This window comes from Dermacentor variabilis, chromosome 2 (genome assembly GCF_050947875.1).
Source record: "Dermacentor variabilis isolate Ectoservices chromosome 2, ASM5094787v1, whole genome shotgun sequence".
Lineage (NCBI taxonomy): Eukaryota > Metazoa > Arthropoda > Arachnida > Ixodida > Ixodidae > Dermacentor > Dermacentor variabilis.
In genome coordinates, this window is record NC_134569.1 from 215,892,742 (window position 1) to 215,915,356 (window position 22,615).

Consider the following 22,615-nt stretch of genomic DNA (forward strand, 5'->3'; position numbering starts at 1 on the left):
CAGAGTTGGGTACTCTAAATGCTTCTACGGCCGCAGTCTTTTGTGGATCTGGTCGGATGCCTTCTTTAGCGACGAGATGGCCTAGCACAAGAGTTTGTCGTTCTCCAAAACGGCATTTTTTTGAATTGAGCACAAGGCCCGCTTTCTCCAAGCAGTTCAAGACCAAATCCAAACGTTTGTTGTGCTCACTAAACGTTCGCCCGAAGATCACAACGTCGTCTAAGTAGCACATGCAAACTTCCCATTTTAAGCCGCGTAATATCGTGTCCATGAACCTTTCGAACGTTGCAGGTGCGTTACACAACCCGAAAGGCATCACGTTAAACTCGAATAGTCCGTCGGGTGTTACAAATGCTGTCTTTTCTCTGTCGTCCTTGTGTATAGGAATTTGCCAGTAACCTGACCGTAAATCGATTGAGGAAAAGTAAGATGCCGCAAAGAGACAGTCGATGGCGTCGTCAATTCGTGGGAGCGGATATACATCTTTCTTAGTGACGGCGTTTAGGCGACGGTAATCAACACAGAACCGCCACGTACCGTCTTTCTTCTTCACCAATATCACGGGTGCTGCCCAAGGACTAGATGATTCTCGAATGACGCCTTTGCATAGCATTTCTTGGACCTGATCGCTGATTAGCTTGCGTTCTGACGGAGATACACGATAGGGTTTTTGTCGGATTGGCTGGGCGGCTCCTGTGTTGATGCGGTGACGAGTTCTGGACGCAGGAATTGATGGCGGGCCATCGCGCTGCGCAAAGTCGAATACCGAGGTATGTTTCGTAAGCAGGGCCATCAAAAGTCGACGCTCGTGATCGCTGAGTGACTTGTCAATCATGGAAAGTACCTTCGAGCTCCCGGGGCTAGAGACACTGGTTGCTCCTCCATCGGGGAGCTCTGTAAGTACTGCCACCGATACGGGCGAGTCTTCCTGAAACGTGGCAATCTTTAGGCCTTGAGGTAGCACTGCCGCTTCAGTGGAACAGTTTAGCGCCCACAGCCCCGCACATCCATTGGTCACTGAGACTACGCAGTGCGGAACTAACACGTTTTTCTTGAGGCAGTTCCGATGTACAGGTTCCACTGCAGCGTCGAACGAGATAGGAGCCGGAGATGAACAGGCGACGGCAACACGCATCGCGGATAAGGCGGGCACAACTGTATCCTCAGACACGCACAGCATACTCTCCGGGCAAGCTTCACCTTCAAAGAGCACAGGTGAAACACTGGTGTCGACACTGAGTTCTCCCGTCCGGCAGTCAACATTCGCACCACACAATTGCAAAAAGTCAATCCCCAGAATCACGTCATGCGAGGAGCGAGGAAGAACAGTAAACTCTGCATTAAAAACTTTCCCACCCAATGACACATCCACGTTACACACACCAACCGGGTATAATGATTCACCACTGACTCCACGGAAACTTGTGCACTGGTCCCAACGAAACATAACCTTGCGTCCCAGAAGGCCTTTAAACCCCACACTCATGACCGAGACAGTTGCTCCCGTGTCGACTAAAGCCATTGTAGAGACCCCATCAATCAGTACATGAACCTTATTCTTTAGCATGAAAATAGTTGGAGGCAGTTGAGTCGGCAGCACACATTTTCCAGCGACCTCACCTCCATCGGCCGCGCTGGCTAGTTTCCCGGCGGGGGCGACACGAAACGGCGCCGAGGCGATGGTGACGTGAATCGCGGCCGAGGGGATGGTGATCGGGAGGCTCGGAAGGCTGGTGGTGGCGTCAGAGTACGGTCGGAGGCAGGGGAGCGGTAGCGGTTCCGGGTTCTTTCTTCTCCAAGGTAGGTCTCCTGGGCGCTGCATCGGTCCTCTCGAAAGTGGCTTCCTGAAGTGGAGTCTCCTGGCCACTGAGTGCGCAGTGTACGACCGCTAGACCGCATAGTCGGCGCTGACGATCCGTAGTTCGATGCTCGGCGTCGGCTACAGTACCTAGCTATATGGCCAGGCATGCCGCAGCAGTAACACACTGGCGAAGGGCGAACTTCAGAATGCGGGTTGAAGTATTCTGCCGAAGACATCGGTTGAGGGTAACGAGGCTCTTCCCCTTGAAAGTCGTAGGTAGCGGCGAGTCTTCGTGGACGAAAGTTGCGTGGGCGTGGATCAAAACGTTGAGGGGGCGAATCATTGCGTGGTGGTTCGGTCGTAATGTAATGCGGTTCGTCTCTGGAGCCGTAAAGATCCGCGACGTTCACCGAGTGGTTCCAAGTAGCCGAAGGGGGTTCCCAAAGAGTGTCTCGGGAAACGGAGGAGCTGTAACGTGGCGCCGCACAACGTGCCTGTTCGTCATGTCGCTGTAGCTCCTCGCGGACTATCTGGCGGATGGCGGACGATAGGTCTGGGAGCGGAGGACTCGTGTCAACACTTGCTACAGTTGTTACATTGGCCAGCCGTCCAAACTTTGGTGTAATTCGGCGAGTCTTCAGCGCCTCGAACGTACGGCAGTGCCGTATCAGTTCTGATACAGTGTGCAAGTTCTCTTTACCAATGAGGAAGTTGTACACGTCTTCCGCTATTCCTTTTACCACGTGTCCCACTTTATCTTCCTCTGTCATGTGAGGGTTCACGGTTCGGCACAGCTTCAAAATTTCTTCGATATAGGTAGTGCAAGTCTCGCCGGGTACCTGAGCTCTCTGGGCTAATGTGAGTTCCGCACGTTTCCTCTTTGCGTCCGAGTCACCGAAACACTTTTTGATCTCCTCAACGAAGCGTGTCCATGTAGTTAGCATGTCCGCGTGGTTGTCATACCATACCAGCGCCGTGCCGGCCAAGAAGAAAACAACGTTCCTAAGCTGACTGGCAGCATTCCAGTTATTGTATTGGCTTACCCTTCCGTAATGGGTTAGCCACTCATCCACATCTTCCTCTGCCTTCGCCGAGAACATGCGTGGCTCGCGGTAGTGCTGGATAGGGACTGGGCTTGCCGAGGCACTGCTGGTGAGGGTATTTTGCTCTGTAGCCATGATTGAGCGCGACGGCGAAAGTCCGGCGAGGCGACGGCTTCGGCGTAGCTCTAGTGCTGGTGGTTCCGTTGTAGGTCGTGGGAGTTACCCCGCACAGCTCCACCAAATGTTACACACGAGGTGTTTAACGCAGAACCAGATGAATCTGGTTGATAGGCGCGGTTGTTGAAGAGCGGTCTCGCGGCAGCTTGGCCAACGTCGTTCTCTTCTTTCTTCTCGTTGTCTCCGCGGCAGGCGTGGTTCATGACAGCTTGTGACAATATATTACGATAAGAATGCTATTCCTAGGGAGAAGTACATTTTTTATCCACACTACAAACCCGAGCGGGTTGATCATAACCATGAAGTGCGTGAATTCAGGTCAAGAACCGATATGTTCAAGATGTCGTTTTTTGTTCTCACTGTTCGAGAATGCAATGATTTATCTTCATTTCTTGTTAATATTACTGACAATGAAGTGTTTGCATTGTCCTTGTGACTGCCCTTGTATTACATTTTTCTACATTCCCCCCCCCCCCGCACTGTAATGCCACTGTGGCGCTGTGGGTAAATCAATAAATAAAATAAATAAATGCCATGGTAAATTGCCATAGACGCAGAAGCCTTAAGGAAAATAACGATCGCGATCCAAGGGTAACAGGAGAGGCAAACCTTCAAGATCTCCTGCAGTATTTTCGAGTTGAGGTTGACTACAGGGAGAGAGCAACACACGGTCCACTAGAGGTGTTAAACGGACAATACCTGCTGCCCAGATCCACCGCCGAGAGACACCAGCTTCACCGGCAGGAGTGATCTAGAACAGTGGCAATGGAACGCGAGTGTTTTGCGAGAACCATCATGCAGCATGAGAGTGCGACTCTTCCTTGGACTACAACGAGAAAAAGTGTGGTCGAATCAACCGGCTGCTCGAGCAAAAACTGCCGTCGCACGGTTAGCTGCACGCACTGCGCCGGCAAACATGCTTAATCTATGTGTTATAAAAACAGAGTACAGACGGTTAAACCTGAACCAACGCAGTCTATCAGCAGTTCATTGATGCATGCTACGGAAATAGGCAGTGAGAACCATTACAAATTTGACACTGCTGTTCTACTTCAGACGTTCAGAGCATAGACGAGGGGCCGCAATGTTTTACTGCTACTTTCGAGGCATCTGTTAGAGCGGCAGCCAACGCAGTTTTGTTAACCAAGAATTATCTCGGAAACTGAAGATCGAAGTCATACATGAAGTTGACTTATGCAAATACGTCTTTCGCCCTCAAAGTCCCAACCACACTGTACGGCGAAAGACCTTTAAACTTTCACTCCATAGTCAGTTGGAAGGAATTGTTGTGGAAACTGAGGCTATTGAAACACTGCGTCTTTGCGAAGACATTGTGCAGATTCCGCACGACAAGACTTTTGTCAAAATAATGGAGACTCGTTATAGGCCCCTCGCTGAGGCGGTTGCTTATCTTGGTACACTATAGGAACCAGGAATAAGGTTGCTAATCGGAGCAGATGACATCTGCAAATTATTAAAGAAGTGACACGCGGTCATACCCACAAAAAACTGCTTGCTAGGGGCTGAGCACTCAGGTGGGTATTTAGAAGCCCAAAAAGCAATGGCAGATGTCTCAATCGACGGACGCAGACAAGTGTGTGTGCTTCGAACTTCGTTCCGCATGTTCGACGATCTGTCCACATCATTGCAGGAATTTTGGCAGCTTGAGAGTATGGTTATAACTGATCAACCAAATTCATCTGAAAATTTTAAGACTCTTTTGAAAGAATGTAACCGCAGTGTTAAACTGCGGGATTAGCGCTCCGAAGTAAGCCTCCCCTTTGAGGAGCTTGACGTCAAACTTAATGACAAATGGTCGTTAGCGATTAAAAGGATAAAAGATTAAAATCAACGTTTGTCCAAGAGCGAAAATCTACTCCTACATGATGCGGTGGTTTCGCAGTATCTCAAAGTTGATCATGCATAACCAGAAGGTCCGCACTGCACAGCCAAGGACAAGACGTATTAAGTGGCCGATGGCACAGTCATCAAGGAATCTTCCACAGCAACAAAGCTACAGGTGTTTATGCGTCTTCTTATGCTGCCGGAGCGACCTCCTGGAATGATCATCTGGGCGAAGGGCCCCAGCCTCAACAATGCGCTGTTGAAAACGTTATGTTTTCGCAAGCATAACATTGGGATCACCGTAGACGTTCAGGAGGTGTCTCTGCAGATTTTAATCAAGTTCGTCGACATCGATTCCCTGAGATTCCTGCGGTGTGAGAAGACTTAATTCGAATCAAAGACTGTCCAATCATTTGTGTACCTTTCGGTACTACATCAAGACCATTTCTAGTAGGCGCGGCTTTACAATGCCATTTCCATCAAGGTTGTGAGCTTTATGAGACTACCGCTCTAAAGTTATTCAAACGCTCTCATTTAGACGACATGTTAACTGGAGTTGAGGACAACGATGCGGTTCGTCAGTTGCATCGCCGGGCCGCACACATATTTCCTGGCGCAGGCATGAAGCTGCTAAAGTGAGCAACCAAAAGCGCTGATATGCATGGCTACATGGAGAAGAAAGGAGAGTCCAGTTCTCCTGATAAGGCAAACTATTGGCACTCATTTGAGACACTCAGAAAGGTGCTCTAAGCGTGAATGCACAACCGGTATTGGAGTGGTTGCAGAAACAGGAGCCCACAAAACGATTCAGCTTGCAGACTGGAGCTCGAATGTATGACCCACTGGTCTCTGTAGTGCCGTTTCCGATCCGAGTCGAAATTATTTTTCAGTGCACCTGGCGAATAGTGACATCGTGGAACCGCCGAATTCCAGACGAACTAGCACAACATTGCAAGAACTGGCTGCGTGAAGTGCCTCATATTGCATCGTTGGCTGTCCCAAGACTATACCCTCACTCGAGCTCCTTGCTAGACACAGAGCTGCCCCTTTTGACATATGCGAGTAATGCAGCTTACGGACCTGTCGCCTTTTTGTTCTTCCCAACAGTGACTATGAGCGCCGACAGGCCCCTCCTAATGACAAAAGCCCGAGTTGAGATTTGGTTTGTTTCAACACATCATTGCATTTGTAACACAACAGAATGTACCATTTATGATGAAGATAGCGGGGAAAAGCTGCATTTCTGAAGCTTGACTAGCCTCGCCGCTCGATTGGCACAAAAGCAGCAACATGCGGTACATAAGAGTCTGAGTCGCGCGCCAAATTAGAGTGACAATTCAGAAACCATCATATAAAAACGCACAAGATGTCGTATTTACATAAGAAAAAAAATAAACATTCAGACACTATATCTAACATTTAATTTTTAGACATAGCACATAAACTTCCATGTGTGAGTTTGAATTTATTTAGTACATTGGGTTGTCAATACTGTAGTATCTGTGATCCATAGTTTGTACGCGTCTTGTTGAACGTACAGAGAGATTTAGAATTATGTTTGCTAATGTACGCATGTGGCGGCTGTTTTGGATAAGGTCTGATCTAAATGTTGTTAAGAGATAGTATTTATAGAAAGCTTCAAACTTTAATATCTTCAATCTTGCAAATGATTCGAACCTTGGTGCATTGTATGTATACCTGCAATACAAAGTATATCCTTTTTTTGCAACATGATGAAGTTATGTAATGATTTCTTGGTCCTGGCACCCCAAATTGAGTGACAGTAGTGCCGATGTGGAGTAAATAAAGCATTATATACCATAAATGTTTGCTGTTCCGGTATATGCGGTGACATGTTCTTGGGATTCCTATTAAATTACAAAGTTTGTTCCTTATGTAGTTCTTGTGGTGCTCCCCAGGGCATGTATTCACGAAACACAGCTCCAAATGTATTTGCAAAGGGACAGAATTCTATTTTAACATTATTTAGATATAAAGAACTGAACATAGGGCATGTTGTAGATCTGGCTCGGAAAATAGCATATTTTGTCTTAGAACAGTTTAATCATTAAGAGTTTTTTACCGTCCAAGTGTGCAGCCCATTTAGTGTGTCATTTGCCAATGCTATGATAACAGCATTCATTCCAGAAAAACACAGGTGTCATCTGCATAAATAACATATGCTATTGAACTGTCCCCTCTAATGCTGTCGTTTATAAAAATGATAAACAAAAGTGGGCCAAATGTACACCATATACACCATGCGATACACCATGTCGAATTTTCGCTAGTACAGACAGTTCATTTATTTATACATGGTGCCGATCGGTCAAGTAACCCTGAGTTAAAGTTAACACGACACCGCGAATGCTATAGCATTTTATTTTTGCCCTTATGTTACAAGATTTATGGTATCAAAGGCCTTTGAAAAATCTAGGAAAATACCTAAGGGTAATGTTTTCTCTTCAATGCTTGTCTAATATTAATTCCTTTTGATGGAGCAGCGCACATTAGGTTGAGAGGCTGAAACCGAACAGTGACGGTGTTATGACACAAATGTTTGTCAAAAATCTTGAAAGTCTAATAAACATAATATTGTCTAGTCCCTTTGCGAATGCTGGCAAGATTGGATTTGACAAATAATTATTCAGATTGTATTTCTCTGCCCTCTTATATATTACAATTACTTTGACGGTTTTCAGAGGTTGAGGAAATTACCGGTACTGAAAGCGAGATTGTATATGCGTGTTAAATACGGACTGAGGCGGTCAATAACAAAAATAATAAGTTGTAGTATTAAACCATTGACGTCCTAACTCTTACATTAAAGGATCTGAATATAATTATTCTCTCATGCTCATTGCCTGGTGTGGAAAACAGGGAATTTTGTGTGGAAAAGGAAGGTAGTTTAGAACTTCTGCATCATATTTACTATTTACTAGAATATTAAAATGCTCGCTGAATTTTCTAGGCATGTCAGTTCTTTTGTATACTTCTGTTTCAGTTTCAGTTTATTATTCGCTCATAACAATTGGTTACAAAAAATGGCAGACAGACGAGGGTCCCAAAGTCAGAGACTGCACCGGGACCCTTGGATTAGAAGTCCATGACTATATTACATATGGTGAGCTCACAAATGCTATTTACCGGTTGCCTTGTAGATAGTACAGTATTTAATTTATTCCACATCTTTTTCCCGTTTACCGCGCCGTCTAAGTAAAATAATAGTCATGTTTACATTGTCTCAGGAGCTATATATTTTTTCGGTATAGTAAATTAAAAGACTTGAAAGCAACTATGTCGCGTCTTGCAAGGAACACATTATAAAGACTATCTTTTTGCTCATCATTTTAAAGATGGAAGCGGTTATCTATGGTTTACGCGCACGTTTATTTCTTTTTATTCTCAGAATTTTACATGGAATGCGCTTCTCGTATACCCAGCATAAGATCTCTTAAAACAGTTGTACGCTATATGAGGTGAAAAAGTCGGTAACACGTCCTCCCAAATTAATGTGTTAATTTCATGTCAGAAAAACAAGAGCGAATCAGAAGTTATTTTTTGAAATTTTATTTCCGACAAAGCGTTGTTTTTTGCTGTTTTTTCTGGAGCCAAGCCAAAACAAGGTATATGGGTTTGTGATCACTTACTGACGTGTCAAGAGCGCCGGAATGATCTCTTCAGTGGAAGTGTTTGTTAGAAATAAATCTATTAGAGTTGCACTTGTCGGCGTAATTATGGTAGGAAATGAAATTTTATTTGGAAGAAAATTTGACGGAAAGAAGACCGACAATTTTGAACGTTTTGTCGTGTTCCTTTATATATGCATATTGTGCAGGCGAGATTCAACATGTACGGGCTACTTAAGGTATATATTGCGTAGACAAGTGATCCGTAGCATCGCAGTTCTGTTTCACGAAGAACGAGAATTTATTCGGCTACTTTAATAGGGCTGCTAACGCATGCTACATCAAATTGAGGCGTAAGAATAGGAAGCGGGTAAAGGGGGCAGGGGGGAGAAAGACGTGCACCCTGTGGCCTATGTTCTGGCAAATTAAAATGTGGGTAAACGAATTATTGACTTACTTTTTAAAGATTCCTTAAGAAATCCTTGGACCTTGTTTCCTCTGCTCGCAAATTCGCTGAATTCGCAGTTCTGATCGAGCAGGGGCTGCCTGTTCACTATCTTGTTTGTATTTCCTTGCTACTTGATTGCTGTGCTAAAACTTACCAAAAAATCATCTGTCCATTTTGCCAAAGATTATTCTCGCGTTAACGATGCATGCGTGATTGATTACTGGGAAAAGTGTCTAACTTATTTTGATGAAAATATTGTAAATAATTTTGGATCCGCTTTAAGGACACGTGTCATTTTTGTCGTGATAAATTCATAGCATATAAAAAAAACAAGTTCACAGGCCAACACCACATATATATAGCAATGTCATTCATTTAAAACGCAAAATTAACTGACTAAAAAGGCTCCTGCGCAGCCAAGCTAGATATCTCAAGTGCAGGAGAAACTAGCACTTGCCGTGCATAGGTCAAAAGATTATTATTTTCACTCATCACTACCTAATTTTATTACTAACAATCGAAGCAAATTTTGGAATTAAATGGCTGTGAAGAAAAAAATAATGTCCAAAATGGCAATAAATTGACAGGTGGTTAAGGAGATGGTAGAATTTGCTCATCAATTTAATATCTTTTTTTCACAGTGTCTTCTCGAATCTTAGTTATTGCTCACTAGTATTGACGGCACATTCTACCACGCATTTGATGTTAATTTTATAACATATGCTGGCGTGCTCTCTATCGTGTTGAGCCTAAACCCCAAATGTTCAAGGGGGCCTGATAATAATCCTTACTTGTTTCTCCCTAGATATTTTGTATCCTTATAAAAGTTCCTTGTTATAATATTCCAAGCTTCATTATTGTCCTCTGAATTACTGAGTGAATGGAGGACAGCCCGAATTGCACCAAATAACTTTTTATTTATTTACAGTAAACTCTGCAGCGCCGGATTATTATAGCAGGGGAGTGGGTTCAACATGAAGTGACAAGGACCAGATTATAATCACTCAAGAGGGAGGGGTGACAAAGGAGCAAGGCAGCAAGATAAAAAAGAGCTAGTACATGAATAAAGTAGATGAATAAAGTACAAAAAGTTTATGAAAAGTGGGCATTGAGGCAGCTTACTGTGCGCTCTCACAAACTTCTAAATCCATGTAGTTGGTTAATACACTTCTGCACTGTCCGCTTAATCGCGTAGCACATTTGATCACGAGCACTTATAACCAGGATTCAACTTCGTGTGGGGCAACTTCCGTAATGTCTCGCTAACGTGGCAGTCGGTTAGTGATGATTGGAGGTGAGAAGACTAGGTACCCTGTTTACAGTTCAATCTTGCTTTCTCTACTTTTAAAGTAGGTGTAAGGTAAAAAAAGAGGGAACTGCTCTTTTTTATGCTACCTTTATTGTTACCCAGTAAAAGTGCTTTGTAGAACGCAGGAAGGTTATCAAGTAACTTAGAAGGGCGATGGTTTGGGCTTGATCATTCTTCACTTTAGGCTATGTGGTGCACCGTTAAACGGTACGTTACACAGGAAAAAATGAAGACAATCGCTTGTCTTCGTCTTTTCCTGTGTACCCTGTCCCGCTTTGCGCTGTACCGCACAGTCTGAAAATGGTCATAAAATATTTGTTTCTTTGCGAGATTGTAGGATACGACGACCAGCAGTCTTGCTTGATAGGTTGGCCATTTGGCGCTTTTCAGGCTTAAATTTATCCACGCAAGAAGGAATATTATAATTTCAGATGACGCTTTTGGTGTCACATGCTAAAGGCATTCGATGAACACGGAGATTAAGCGATAACCACCTTTTTTTCGTTGCACACATACTGAGTTTGTGGGGTAAGGGCAGAGCACTTGATTCAGAATGGTGTAATTTCCTAATTTCATCACCCCAACTAAATTTATTGCGTTCTCGACAACGCTCCCGTTGCCTTTGCACGAATTCTGTAACTGTAATGGACGATCGCTTATGAGCCCTACGCAGATAACCGGTAGACCATCGTCCTTGACTTTGCTTCTTCTGGATATTTAACGCAGTCCCAGAAGATGTGCGTGTAATCTGCCGCCTCCCTCCGGCAGACTCTGCACTTATCGGTAGCATATGTCTCGGGGTACATGCGATGCATCGGCCCCGTGCTTGGTAGCGATCCGGTCTGGAGCTGTCTCAGGAGTACCGCCTCCATTCGACTCAGCCTTGGGTGCGGGCGTAGGAGAGTCCTGCGAGCCAGGCGGTAGGCCTTCGGGATTTCGTTGTAGTCCGACATGTTGTCTTTGGTTCCCAACCACGTCCGACGGTCTGTCGCCGGGGCGCGGTTGGTTAGCGCTCGCTCCGCTGCCTGTGCCGTCTCATTGTGGTTTTCATTGCGTTCTAACGCGTCGCCCGCGTGCACCGGTAACCACTTGAGTCTTACTGTTCTGTCTTGTAGCTTGGCCGCTCGCAGGACGCGCTCGGCCTCCTTGCAGATTTCGCGTTTGAAGTTTCACACTGCCTGTCTCGAGTTACTCAGCACCGTGTGGCAGTCTGCGTCGGCGGTGGACAGGGTGATGGTTACCTCCTCCGCTTGTTCCGCTCCGGCGCTTCTCACGCTCGCTGCCGTCCTCGTGGCGCCGGTTGACGCCTCTATGGCAACCGCTGCAAAGGCGTTCCGTTGATATTCGGCCGCTTTCACGTAACGCGCGTGTTCGTCGTTGGCGTGCTCGTCGATGAGAGCGTTGGCCCTTGCTGCTCTTCTTCCCTTGTTGAACTGGGGATCCATGTTCTTCGGTATGGGGTCGATGCTGGTCTGGCGTCGGACCTCTTCGGGGGACGGGGAGCTTCATCTCCACCTCGTTCGAGCGTCCTATTCCCAGCTCGTCCAGTATCTTCCTACCGGCGTTGGTCATAGACAGCCGCTCCAGTTGAGAGGTCCGTTGCGCTTCGGCTACTTCTTCGAGCGTATTGTGTATCCTGAGCTGTAAAAAGCGGGTTGTGATTGTGGACTCGAACAAGCCAACACTGTCTTGTACGCTCTTCTGATGATCACGTTGATTTTATTACGCTCGTGTTGCAGCCATTTGTGGTAGGCTGCAACGTACGTGACGTGGCTGATGATGAAGGATTGGGCGAGTCTAATTAGGCTCTCCTCTCTCATGCCAGACTTCCGTCAAGTGACTGGTTTGAGTCGAATCGCGTTGGCTGCTTTTGCCTTGAGATCGGTTATGTTTTCGCCGCTTCTTCCGTGTTTTCGAATACCATGCTTATGATCCTAATTTTGCCGACCTCGGTGATCACGTTGCCAGATTTCGTTACGATTCTGAGTTTTTCGTGTTCGCGTTGTCTGGTCTGGCCTCTGCTGTTTTTGGTAGGTGGGAGAATGAGAAGCTCCAATTTGCTCGGCGCACCCTCGATGTGGGCGTCGCTGCCACCGGTCACTCACAGCGTGACATCGTCCGCGTAGATGGCGTGCCTGGCGTCTTCGATCGCCGCGAGCTTTTCGGCCACTCCAATCATTACGAGGTTGAACATCATCGGCGAAATGATCGATTTCTGCGGTGTGCCGGTGCCCCGTGCTTCTTCTCTTGCGTCTGTAGGTAGCCTGCTCGTAACTCGTTAGTCGTGTGCGTGAGGAAGTCCTTGATGTAGTTGTAGGATCTTTCGCCCATGTTGAGCTTGGAGACTTGGGACAGAATCGCCGAGTGTTTCACCTTATCGAAGGCGCTCTGCAGGTCGAGCCCTAGGATTGCTTTGTTGGCGCCGGCGCTGCCGCCATCGTCGATGATTTGGTGTTTGAGCTACAGCATCGCGTTCTGCGTGCTTAGCTGTTGTCTGAAGCCGATCATCGTGGCCGGGTACAGCCCTTCTCGTTCCACTTAGTCTAGCCACCTGTTGAGCAGGACGTGCTCCAGCACCTAGCCCACGCAGGACGTGAGCGAGATGGGCCGGAGGTCATCGTGCGTAAGGTGTGACGCCCCGCACATTAGCGTTCTCAGCAGGAACGCTAATGTGCGGGCCACCCCACATCTTAGGCACGACTGCTGAGCAGTTGTGTGCACAAAGCACTGTGGTTAACGTCAACCTAAATTTCTGCAATCCTTTCTTTCGGCAGCGAACAACATGCACGGCTTTCTTTCGCTATGTCGAGGACCATCGAGGTGCGACACCTCGAAATGCCTCATAAAGCCAGCGCATAGTTGGGATAGGAGAACATGAACATCCCTCTCTCACCGCCTCCTGGGCCTTTCCATTACTAAAGGAGGGAAATAAAAGTCACCTATCTATTATTTCTGAGGCGCCTTCAGCTCAGCGCTAAACCTTGTCATCGATGCCTTGATTTGGGCGAGTTCGTTCATCTTCAGAATTTTCCTAAAATAGAGCTAAAGACGAAGACGAAGCTCCAGTCTTGTTGTATGTGTTCCTTCGACTTCGTCTACGTCTTCAGTGCTTTTTTAAGAAAACTCTCTTCCCATCGCTTTTTCATCGAGCATTCAGAAACATCAACAAAAACCTCAATCAATTGAAGTTGGTGTGGGTACCTGCTCATGCGGGCAACCCTGGCAATGAGGCCGCCCACCTAGCTGACCGAGCAGCTAGTAAATGGGAGGTGGGCTTGCCGGACGGGGTTGACCGACATGAAGGTATCCACACCTTTAATGAAATGACCGTATATCACCGTGAATCCAGGCGAATATATCCATAACCGCACGAGACACTGCCAAGAATCCAGGCCACGAACCTCAGGAGAGTACAGACTAGGTCTGTACTTAGTCCAAAAAGGCTAGCTGCAATGACCAGTGGTGAATATCGACCAAACTGCAAACATTGTAACTGCCCCCTGGCGGACCAAGATCACATCTTGTGGGGATGCCAAAAGAACCCTCCCCCGAGAGAACTCTTTAGGCGAGCACCTTCACACGAAGAGTATGAGATGAAGACGAAAACTTCCACCCCGCAAGACCAGATACGGTTTGCGGAATGGGCTGATAGCGTCGCGGCGAAGCAGACGCCCCCACGCTAGCCCTCACCACTGGGCAACAAAACTCCACTCATACTTGACAATAAAAGTTTTCTCTCCCCCTCTCTCTCTTGCCATCGCTTTCAATGTGTGCGGTAACTTTACAATCTTCTCATCAGATGGGCACCAGTTACTGTTTTATGAACTAGTGCACAGTTATGGTACACAATGCAACTTTCTTATCACCCTATTTCCTTCTTTTGCCTTTCTTTGAATTTTTTTCTTTTGCCTTTTTCGTTCTGACTTCTTTTTGAGCAGGTCAGCGCTCCGTAACCTTCCGAAACCAGTTCTTCAAATAATATTATGTTTGCACTACACAATAAAAATAGGAAAAATAAAACAGCAGCGGCCAAAACGGCACTGATTCCTGCGTGCTATCAAACCTGCGTTGATTATTAGGAGGAAAGCTGTACCTTTGGGGCAGCTCCGTTGACACTATTCAGAATGTTAAACGCAGAAATGCTCTCACTAGAGAAGTGCTGGCGAGCTCTTTGCGTAGACGAGGGTAGACAAAGTTTTGGACTTAAGAGGTCATTCATCATCACCACCTTTTTTATTTCAGATTGGAGAGTCTCGGTCAAGCTTCCTTCTAAGGCGCTCATTAAGGAGTGCTTTATCGTAGTCATGGTGTTCTGCGCGTGAGAAGCATCAATAGCTGCTTGGAGACATTGTTCTAAACCTCGGCAGAAGAAACGCCAAGCACCTGGTAAAGTATTATTCCACAAGGGAAAAAGGGCACTCTTTAGAATTTGGTAGCAGAAGCCTATAGACATTCTGCAGCGGCCAAACCTGTATACCCGCCCGGAACCTTCCTAAAGTGACTCTCACGTTGTATCGCTAACATAATTTATTTTTCCCCACTGTGCGGTCATTCGGCAAAACGTTCGAAATGTTCTAGACAGATAAGTTTTCTTAACCGTCTTGTCTTCCTTTTGTCTGCGCTCTTTTCATTACTCTATGCACTCTATTTTGCACCTGCTTCTCCTTTCCGTCATGCCAACCCCTAAATGTAGTCGTTCTGGGGTCAGTCTAAAGGCGACATTGCTGCGCTGGACAGGCTGGTCTTGGCTCTTCTCTAATATTCCTCAAATCAACCACCGCTTACCTTTCCGTGTCATTTACAGCAGGCTCCTTGTAAACTGGCAAATGTCATCGAGCGTTTAACCAATTGCTTTCGTTTTAATTTAGCGCATTACCTGCTTTGCAACGTTCACAAGGAAAGGCAACCAAATGCGTGGTGCGATGCACCACGCATTTGGTTGTAGGCGGAAGTTTTACCTGAATAGCTCTTAATTAAATATATGGGAACCGTGATAACCGTTATGGTCGGCATCCACTGCGGCGAATTACACGAAGTTTGGGGCAGTTCAAAAAAAAAAAAAAGAAAGGCTAGAAAAAGGCACATTATAACTGGGCCATCGAAACTGTTTAGAATAAAGATTAAGGATCGCAAATTTTCAGGAAACTGAAGTATCAAATTCACAACGAGGTCTAACACAAGGAAAGCAACAAAAGAAGGATATCACAATTGTGAAAACTTCAACCATTGAAAAAAATGAAGCAGACAAAGGCTACGCAACATACACTACCGTGTAATATAGTACTCATGTGTTAGCCGACCGTTTACAAAACCGCCATAAACATCTTCGCAATTTCTCGTCAGCTCTAAGCTCGTATGTAATATTTGTTACATTTATGTGTTTTAACAGATGCAATTCACATATCTGTGTTTAGAACTGAGGTAGAGATTAGCAAACCTTGTCATTCATTTTCAGTCAGGTTGGTGCATTTTTGCGAACATTGTCAAAAAAATGAGGCCTTATACAGTCGGTAGAATTTAGTTTTCTCTTTCGCTCTAACAAGTTTAATTTGAATGGGATTAGCTGTCGTTTGATGAGGGCATTTGATTCTCCGTTAAATGTGTGTCTTTATAGGAAAATTCGAGTTTTTGCCGAGGTAAAGCTTTCCGCTAAATCAAAGTAAGGACGCAAAAGCCAACTTACCAGCCACCACAACTGAACGGCGTATGCTTCATCAGCTACAGGGGGCAAAGGTCACGTAAAAGACGCGTCACGAGCTTTCACAATCTTGCGGTGGCATGACGAAAAGCGCGACCTTCATGCTTGTTGACACTGCCTGCCTTCAAGAAATGTCGCAGAGCGCCGAGCGAATTCCGTGAGCAGCCCATCGGATGGGGCAAGCACGCGGCACGACGCGCGAAAAAGTAAATTTCAACAATGTGGGGAACTGTAACGACAGCACACTCGACACGTGCCCTTGCGACATTCGAGCGGTAGTGGTCCCACTCGCAATATAAAAGCTCGGCGCTGGAAGCAAGGCATCCGTGCAGAAGCCAGGCTTCCCCTTCTTTCTTTACACTACACCAAAGCAACGGACGTTCCAGAGGGTAGGACGTTAAGCACAGACAAAAGTTAGAAATGTTATCCAAGGTAAGCAGATAGCATTTTTAGCGCGGATAGCACATCCGGTTATTTTATAATAGCGTACTGACGTCCCGCAATGCCCTAGCGCCTATTTTAAAAGTGTCCGCGATGTATTTTTCATCATTGGTTTATTGGCATATCTATTTTCTATCGAAATTATTTCCCAAGCTTCGAAATACGCTTTATTGACCACGATGTGTGCCAGCATTTTTCAAGGCTTGACTGTTTGACAACGGCAAGTGGGTTTTCCAGAACTACCGCAAGTTAAATTTAATGTTTTTTTTTTTTTTTTGAAGTGGCGCTTTCTCTGCTTTCTTGCAAAGCCAGAGCCCTAAATGTCGGGCGCTCGCTGTCTTACCGAGTAGAGACAAGTCCGCTACCACGCTGCCGACGACGAAGAACCAGGCTGCATAATACCGATTATCCACTGTTGCGGCATTGTGTTTGTTGTGCCGTGGTTTGCGCGCAATGCGTTAACATGTGCGCCCATGTGCACCGACGAGGGCTCTGAACAGTTCTTCCCGAAACGCGAAACCGAGGAGCGTCATACGTAGTGAAGGGTCGATTGGATACGCAGTCGTCAGACAGCAGCGGAAGTGGACTGGGTTGTTTAGAAGTGTAAGCAACACACACGAAGAACACTTCGCACCGGCCGAGTTCGGTTCGGTGTCTAGTTTGTGCGATACACTTTTGGTTTTGGCCTGCCGTATCTGCGACGTCGGAGCGCCCCACGTATAGGTTGAGCGACGCCCTTCCCAGTGAAAATGTGCCCTACTTCGTGGTTTGCTGTGCTTCCATATTGCCTATACTTAAGAAAAAATAACCTCTTTCGCTGCAAACACGAAGGCAATCTTCGCTGAAACTGATGCCTAGAGTGCGTGATATCGACCTAATCTTTTCTTACATGCGGAACCGTTTGCTGGCAGGATGTTTGAAATTCACCGCAACTTTCTGTGTTGATTACCGCATTCGCCTGAGCCTCAAAGCAATGCCTCAATTGCAGTCTTTGCAAGATTATGTGCCGGTAAACTAAATTCCTTGCTTCATTTCCGCATTTCTTCTTCCGCCTTTCAACGGATATCGCAATATTTCCCGGTGGTTGTCTACTAAGTGTTGACACAGCTCCGACATTCTTTGCGTATAGTTTTCTTATGTAGTTCGCTGGAAATGATGCTATCTGTACTTTCTTTTTTTAGCAGGCAAAACTTCTTCTCATTTGCTTCGTCGCCAAGGCGTTGGCACTGCAGCACCACTCAGCAGGATACCAGGGCCCCGGCTACGGTGGCTTCGGTGGCTACGGTGGCTACGGTGGCTACGGTGGTTACGGTGGATACGGTGGATACGGAGGCTACGGCAGCTACAACGCTGCTACGGCCGGTGCACCTTACCAGGGATACGGCGCTTCCTCCTTTGTAGGTGACGCTATCAGTAAGAATTCGCTCGTAGCTGTTTCCAAGCACGGCAGTGAGCGGAACTCCACCGAATAAAATGACTCGTGGTAAACGTAGACTACTCAGAACGAACGGCGGTGGCGGTTCCCACTTAAGCATTGTTTTCGTGCACTACATACCGCAAAATTCGAGTGCAACAACTGGATATTCGTCAACTTCTAATTTTGAAGTTCTATTCATTATAGAAGCGAAGGTCGCGGGACGCTGCATGGCAGCTGATTTGGTAAACCAATTGGAAGCCCCGTTTCTTTAAATATTGATGGTGCTACACCAATAGGTTATGCAGTGTCATTAAATGCCACTTAAAATTTTATTGCGCAGCATATATTGGTCATTTGGTACCCTTTAGGCGGATACACTTTTGAAACTGCATATTACACTCTTGGAAAAGAGGAAGAAAGCAGATTTTAAGCTATTGCTTATTGCGTTGCACAGGACACGATAATTCTTCTTTAAAGGGACACTAAAGGTTACCAGAAACTCAAGTTAAAGTGGTAGAGCAATGTTCTAGAACGTCTAAGGCGTCAATATAATCGCGAACAGAGCTTTAGTAACCGAGAAATTGAGGTAAATGCATGACACGATTTGAGACCCCCCAGCGACATTCCGGTACTAGCCCGATGACGAAAGGACTCCTCATAATTTGTGTTACTAAAACTCAACTACTCGTATTAAAAATATCATTTCATTCGATTATAAGACGGAAAAAATGCTACTTGTCTACGTCTATTTGATTCTAAGAAAAAATAACATTTTGACGTTACCCTTCAGTAATATGGGTGTTCGAAACGTTTCGTTTTCGCTCGACTCTGCGCGCTCGACTCTGCGCCGCGCACGCTTTGGAGTTTCAGTAGTTTCGTTATCGCGTCGTGCTGTGAGGGTTCTGCTGGCTCGCGAAACTTTCATTTGGAACAAGCAGCGAGAATGCCACGTCCATGTGATGTCGTGGGAAGCCCTCGTTGCTTTCCCGCTCCGGAGAGCCGGTGTCGAGGCCGCCGTCGTAGTACGCAACGACGCCGGCAGTGCGAGCCCTCAGCAGCAGGTCGCGCTCGTCGGTGCTCAAATCGCTGAAGTTGAGCCCACCATCGCGAGCCAATCTGTCGGTGTCAGGGTCCATTGCGACGAGCGTCGAAGTTACGTCATAGAATGAAGTACAAGCTTATGGGCGTCTTGCGCTGGAGTTTGAGGTATAGTTGCGGCGCCTGGTGGCGGTGCGGGAAACGACATCTGGGTCGTGCCAGCTTAGGTCGTATTGAGCCCTGGCTGTAGCGAAGCACGTTTCTAGGCCGAGTTTTGCGTCGATTCGCACATTTTTATGCCCTGTTGCGAGTGCGAAAAGGCTCGTCGCTTCTCATAGAACACGCCGACCACGCTGCGAGCTCGCCGCAGCCTATAGTTTAACGAAAACGGGCTCTCCGTGTGCAGTGGGACGTAATGTGGGACGTAATTCGTTTCTCCTTCCGCTAGCCACCATACTCCCGCTTTCGCTCTGCTGTCGGCTCTGTCTTGGCTCTGTTTCTGGCCGCGCGTTCGCGTTTTGCGCAGAAAAGCCGTAGCGCCGTCTGCGGACGCCGTTCTACTCACCGATGGCGCAACGTCACTATGAGACCATGATGTCAGTACTCCTCGATCGGAGGGCGGGCGATTTGAACTGCGCTAGAGGTACGCGGACGCTTCAGAACGCATTTTCTCTTAAAATAAGTCTCTCCTTGGCACGAAACAAGCGTTTCGAGGTTTCTGTGATGGTATTTGAACAGTCCACGTTGACTTAATTGTAACCTTAAGTGGCCCTTTAAAAAATTATCTCCTTGCACATAAAACCTATACCGTTGTCGTAAATAGGCATCGATAACACAGTCAAAATCTTCCCCTTTTCCTGGACACATTAACGTCATTAGAAGAGTGAACTGCTGGGTTAGTTGGGAATCTTGCATACTCAAAAGATTTTGCGCCAAAAAACAACACACACAAGAAAGACGACGATACCACGGGCGCTTCTGGTGTCGTCGTCTTTCTTGTGTGTATTGTTTTTTGGCGCAACATCTTTTCAGTATACATTAACGTCAGCTGCCACAGATTGTATGTACTATTCTGTCAAGCTTGTCTTTTGAAGCGACATTTTATGAATTTTGCCTTAGTAGCTGTTGTTACGGAATAACTTTCAAGCGATCTCGGCAAACGTGCACGTGAAGCACGGGCGCTAAAATTAGCGTAGCTTTTGTACTATACTTTTGTGTTGTCCTTAAATGGGTCAATCAACAATTACGGCCTCTACCGGAACCCGAAAGCTTTTTTTTTTCTATGAAAGGGATATACACTGTAGAAGGCAAAAACGAGGGCCTTCATAAGATCTCAAAAGGAAACAAGCGCCGAATGCAAGTATGGAAGTCTATAGAATTTGTCTACATTTACTTTAATCTATTCTAACATAAGAGAGTGGATGAAGCAAAATTTTCGAGAGCCTATGTCGTTGTAGGCTCTACACATTTATGTTTCTGGAAACCATGTGGCTACAATAGGCGCAAATGCACCTTTCCGGTCAGAATGTTTTGTAACATACACAAAATCGGGAGGAACTCTACATGTGACAGATTGCACACCGACAATGTAAACGGCAGCTGAGCGATTCGGGCTGCAGCAGATTCGTCGAGTCTATGGCTCGATTCCGGCGTAGGTCTGTCGTTTATTCTGCGATGTCGCATGCGATCTACATTAGCGACTTGCGTTACTATAGCATCGAGTTCACAAGTCTTTGTTAAACGATATTTATGTCGTTTTGTGATATTTGTGCAGCAGGATGGTTAGTGCGCGTGCCAAAGCTAGGCAAAGATCTGTAAGGGTGTTAAAATGAGCGTCGTTTGAGCCAACGCTGGCTTATAGTCGTGGTCAACAAGTATTGGGAAGTGGCCGTGCCAACAAAAAAAGAAAAATACAGAGAAAAGCTTCCTACGAGTAGACATTTGTGAACCTTTGAACCAATTTCCGAATGCGTAAAGTGGCGTATAAACCAAACTGTGATTTTTGGCAATGTGGAAACCATGATACTTGGAACATAAAATAGCGCCTAAGTGTACGATGCACGACAGTTCTTTTCAACTATGTCTAAGGAGGAAACAGAAAGCCACTTCCTCACGCAATGCTCACAGCGGCGTTACCGCTTTCATTGCGCTGCCACCCGTCCCCGTTCATTGTGTCGATTTGTGGCTGTTTCAGCTTTTGATTTATTTATTTGTTTATTTATTTGTTTGTTCATTTATTTATTTATTTCGGCAAGACAAATACAAGGTTTGCCCGGAAGGTAAGGCAGAAGGAGGGCTTAATCCTCCTGACGAAGGCTTTTACTTCGCTGGAGCAGCAGAAGTAGCAGTTTACTATTAAAACAAAATACAACTAATACGACAGAAAACATCAAACCTATTTACAGCAGAATTTTAACCACATTGAAAAGTATCAACTATTTGCAAAATATCAAGTAACTAAATAAATACAGCACTGGAAGAAATAAGAACATTCTCTTAATAAAAAAAGTTGGACATTCAGAATATAACATTTATAACATCACTATTGACATAAAACAATTTAAAACTCCATTAACATTCGTTACACATGCTGTGATTAGAAATTAGTATGGATTGTATTGCATATTTAAATGTGTGAATTGTTCTACAATTTATAGCTTCGTCAACAGTATTAGGGTACGTATTACCTAAACATATAGTTCCATATTCGATCGTTTGCGTGCCATATTTTGTCCTGCGGTTCTTTATTACTATTGAAGTGCGACGTAGGCTCTATCCTGAGTCTTTACTCAGGTAACGATTTGAAAATAGTTCGGTGTTGCTGGAGATCTCTTTAAATAGCCGTATGCAGATCTTTGTTTTGTAAGGGTCTCTAACATTAGGAGTGCTGAAGCGCATCCTTTATGTAGAAGATCTTATGTATAGTTTTGAGAAGTTCGCGCAACCGAACAGCTCGCCGTTGCAGTACTGCCAATTTTCTATATATGTTTTATTACCATTTCCCTATACTAAGAGGCAGTAGCTATGATTCGCAAGCAGAAACTCGTTTCGCAGGGAATAGTGACTAAGCTTTCTTTTGGAGGTAGGCGAAGCCCACTCGACGTAGCAGCAAAGTTTCAGTTGGAATTATTACTGACATACGGGATCAGACTCCCAAAAATATTGTGTTAGTAAGATAACACCCTTTACTTCCCAGCCACCTCAGCCGTACAGTTTTGGCTACGACACGGCGGACGAGTTCGGCAACCGGCAGTTCCGTAGCGAGCAGGGCGACGCCAACAACGTGAAGACTGGCTCGTATGGGTACCGAGATGTGAACGGTCTCTTCCGGCGCGTCAACTACATTGCCGACGCCAACGGCTTCCGCGCCACAGTGGACACCAACGAGCCGGGCACGGCACCGGGAGCCAGCGCCGACGTCGTGTTCAACGCATAACCAGTTGTCCCACCGGTTCCTGGTGGTGCAGCGGCTCAGAACACATTTGGCGCGGCCGCAGGAGCGCCCGGTTACAACGCTTACGCCGGATTCGGCGGTGGCGGGTACGGCCCCTCCAGTAGCGCAGCTGGGGCCATCGGGTACGGCGGCTACGGGCGCAACGGCTACCCTCCCAATGGGCCGGCTATCAGTGGCCACGCCTACGGGGGTGACGCCCAACAGGGTTACGGTGCGGTTGGTTATGCTCCAGGTGGATATGGGCCAGCTGGCTACGGTGGATTGGTTGCAGGTCACCAGGGCTTCCGCCGTCGCAGATAAATATGCTGCGCGATG

General features: G+C 46.2%; 1 protein-coding gene across 1 annotated transcript; it reads left to right on the plus strand.

Annotated features, from left to right (window-relative positions):
• The first annotated feature begins 13,549 nt into the window (after nucleotides 1–13,549).
• On the plus strand, nucleotides 13,550–22,351 carry LOC142570688 (cuticle protein 10.9-like). The gene is made up of 3 exons (XM_075679037.1): nucleotides 13,550–13,555; nucleotides 17,573–17,788; nucleotides 22,043–22,351. The coding sequence occupies exons 1-3, from the start codon at nucleotides 13,550–13,552 to the stop codon at nucleotides 22,280–22,282; spliced, it is 462 nt and encodes a 153-aa protein (XP_075535152.1). The 3' UTR covers nucleotides 22,283–22,351.
• Nucleotides 22,352–22,615: the final 264 nt, after the last annotated feature.

What these genes read in the sequence shown, in the direction of transcription:
- LOC142570688 (XM_075679037.1), top strand. An exon ending in GATACGGCGCTTCCTCCTTT is followed by an intron (nt 17,789 to 22,042) that starts GTAGGTGACGCT and finishes TTTACTTCCCAG; the next exon opens with CCACCTCAGCCGTACAGTTT.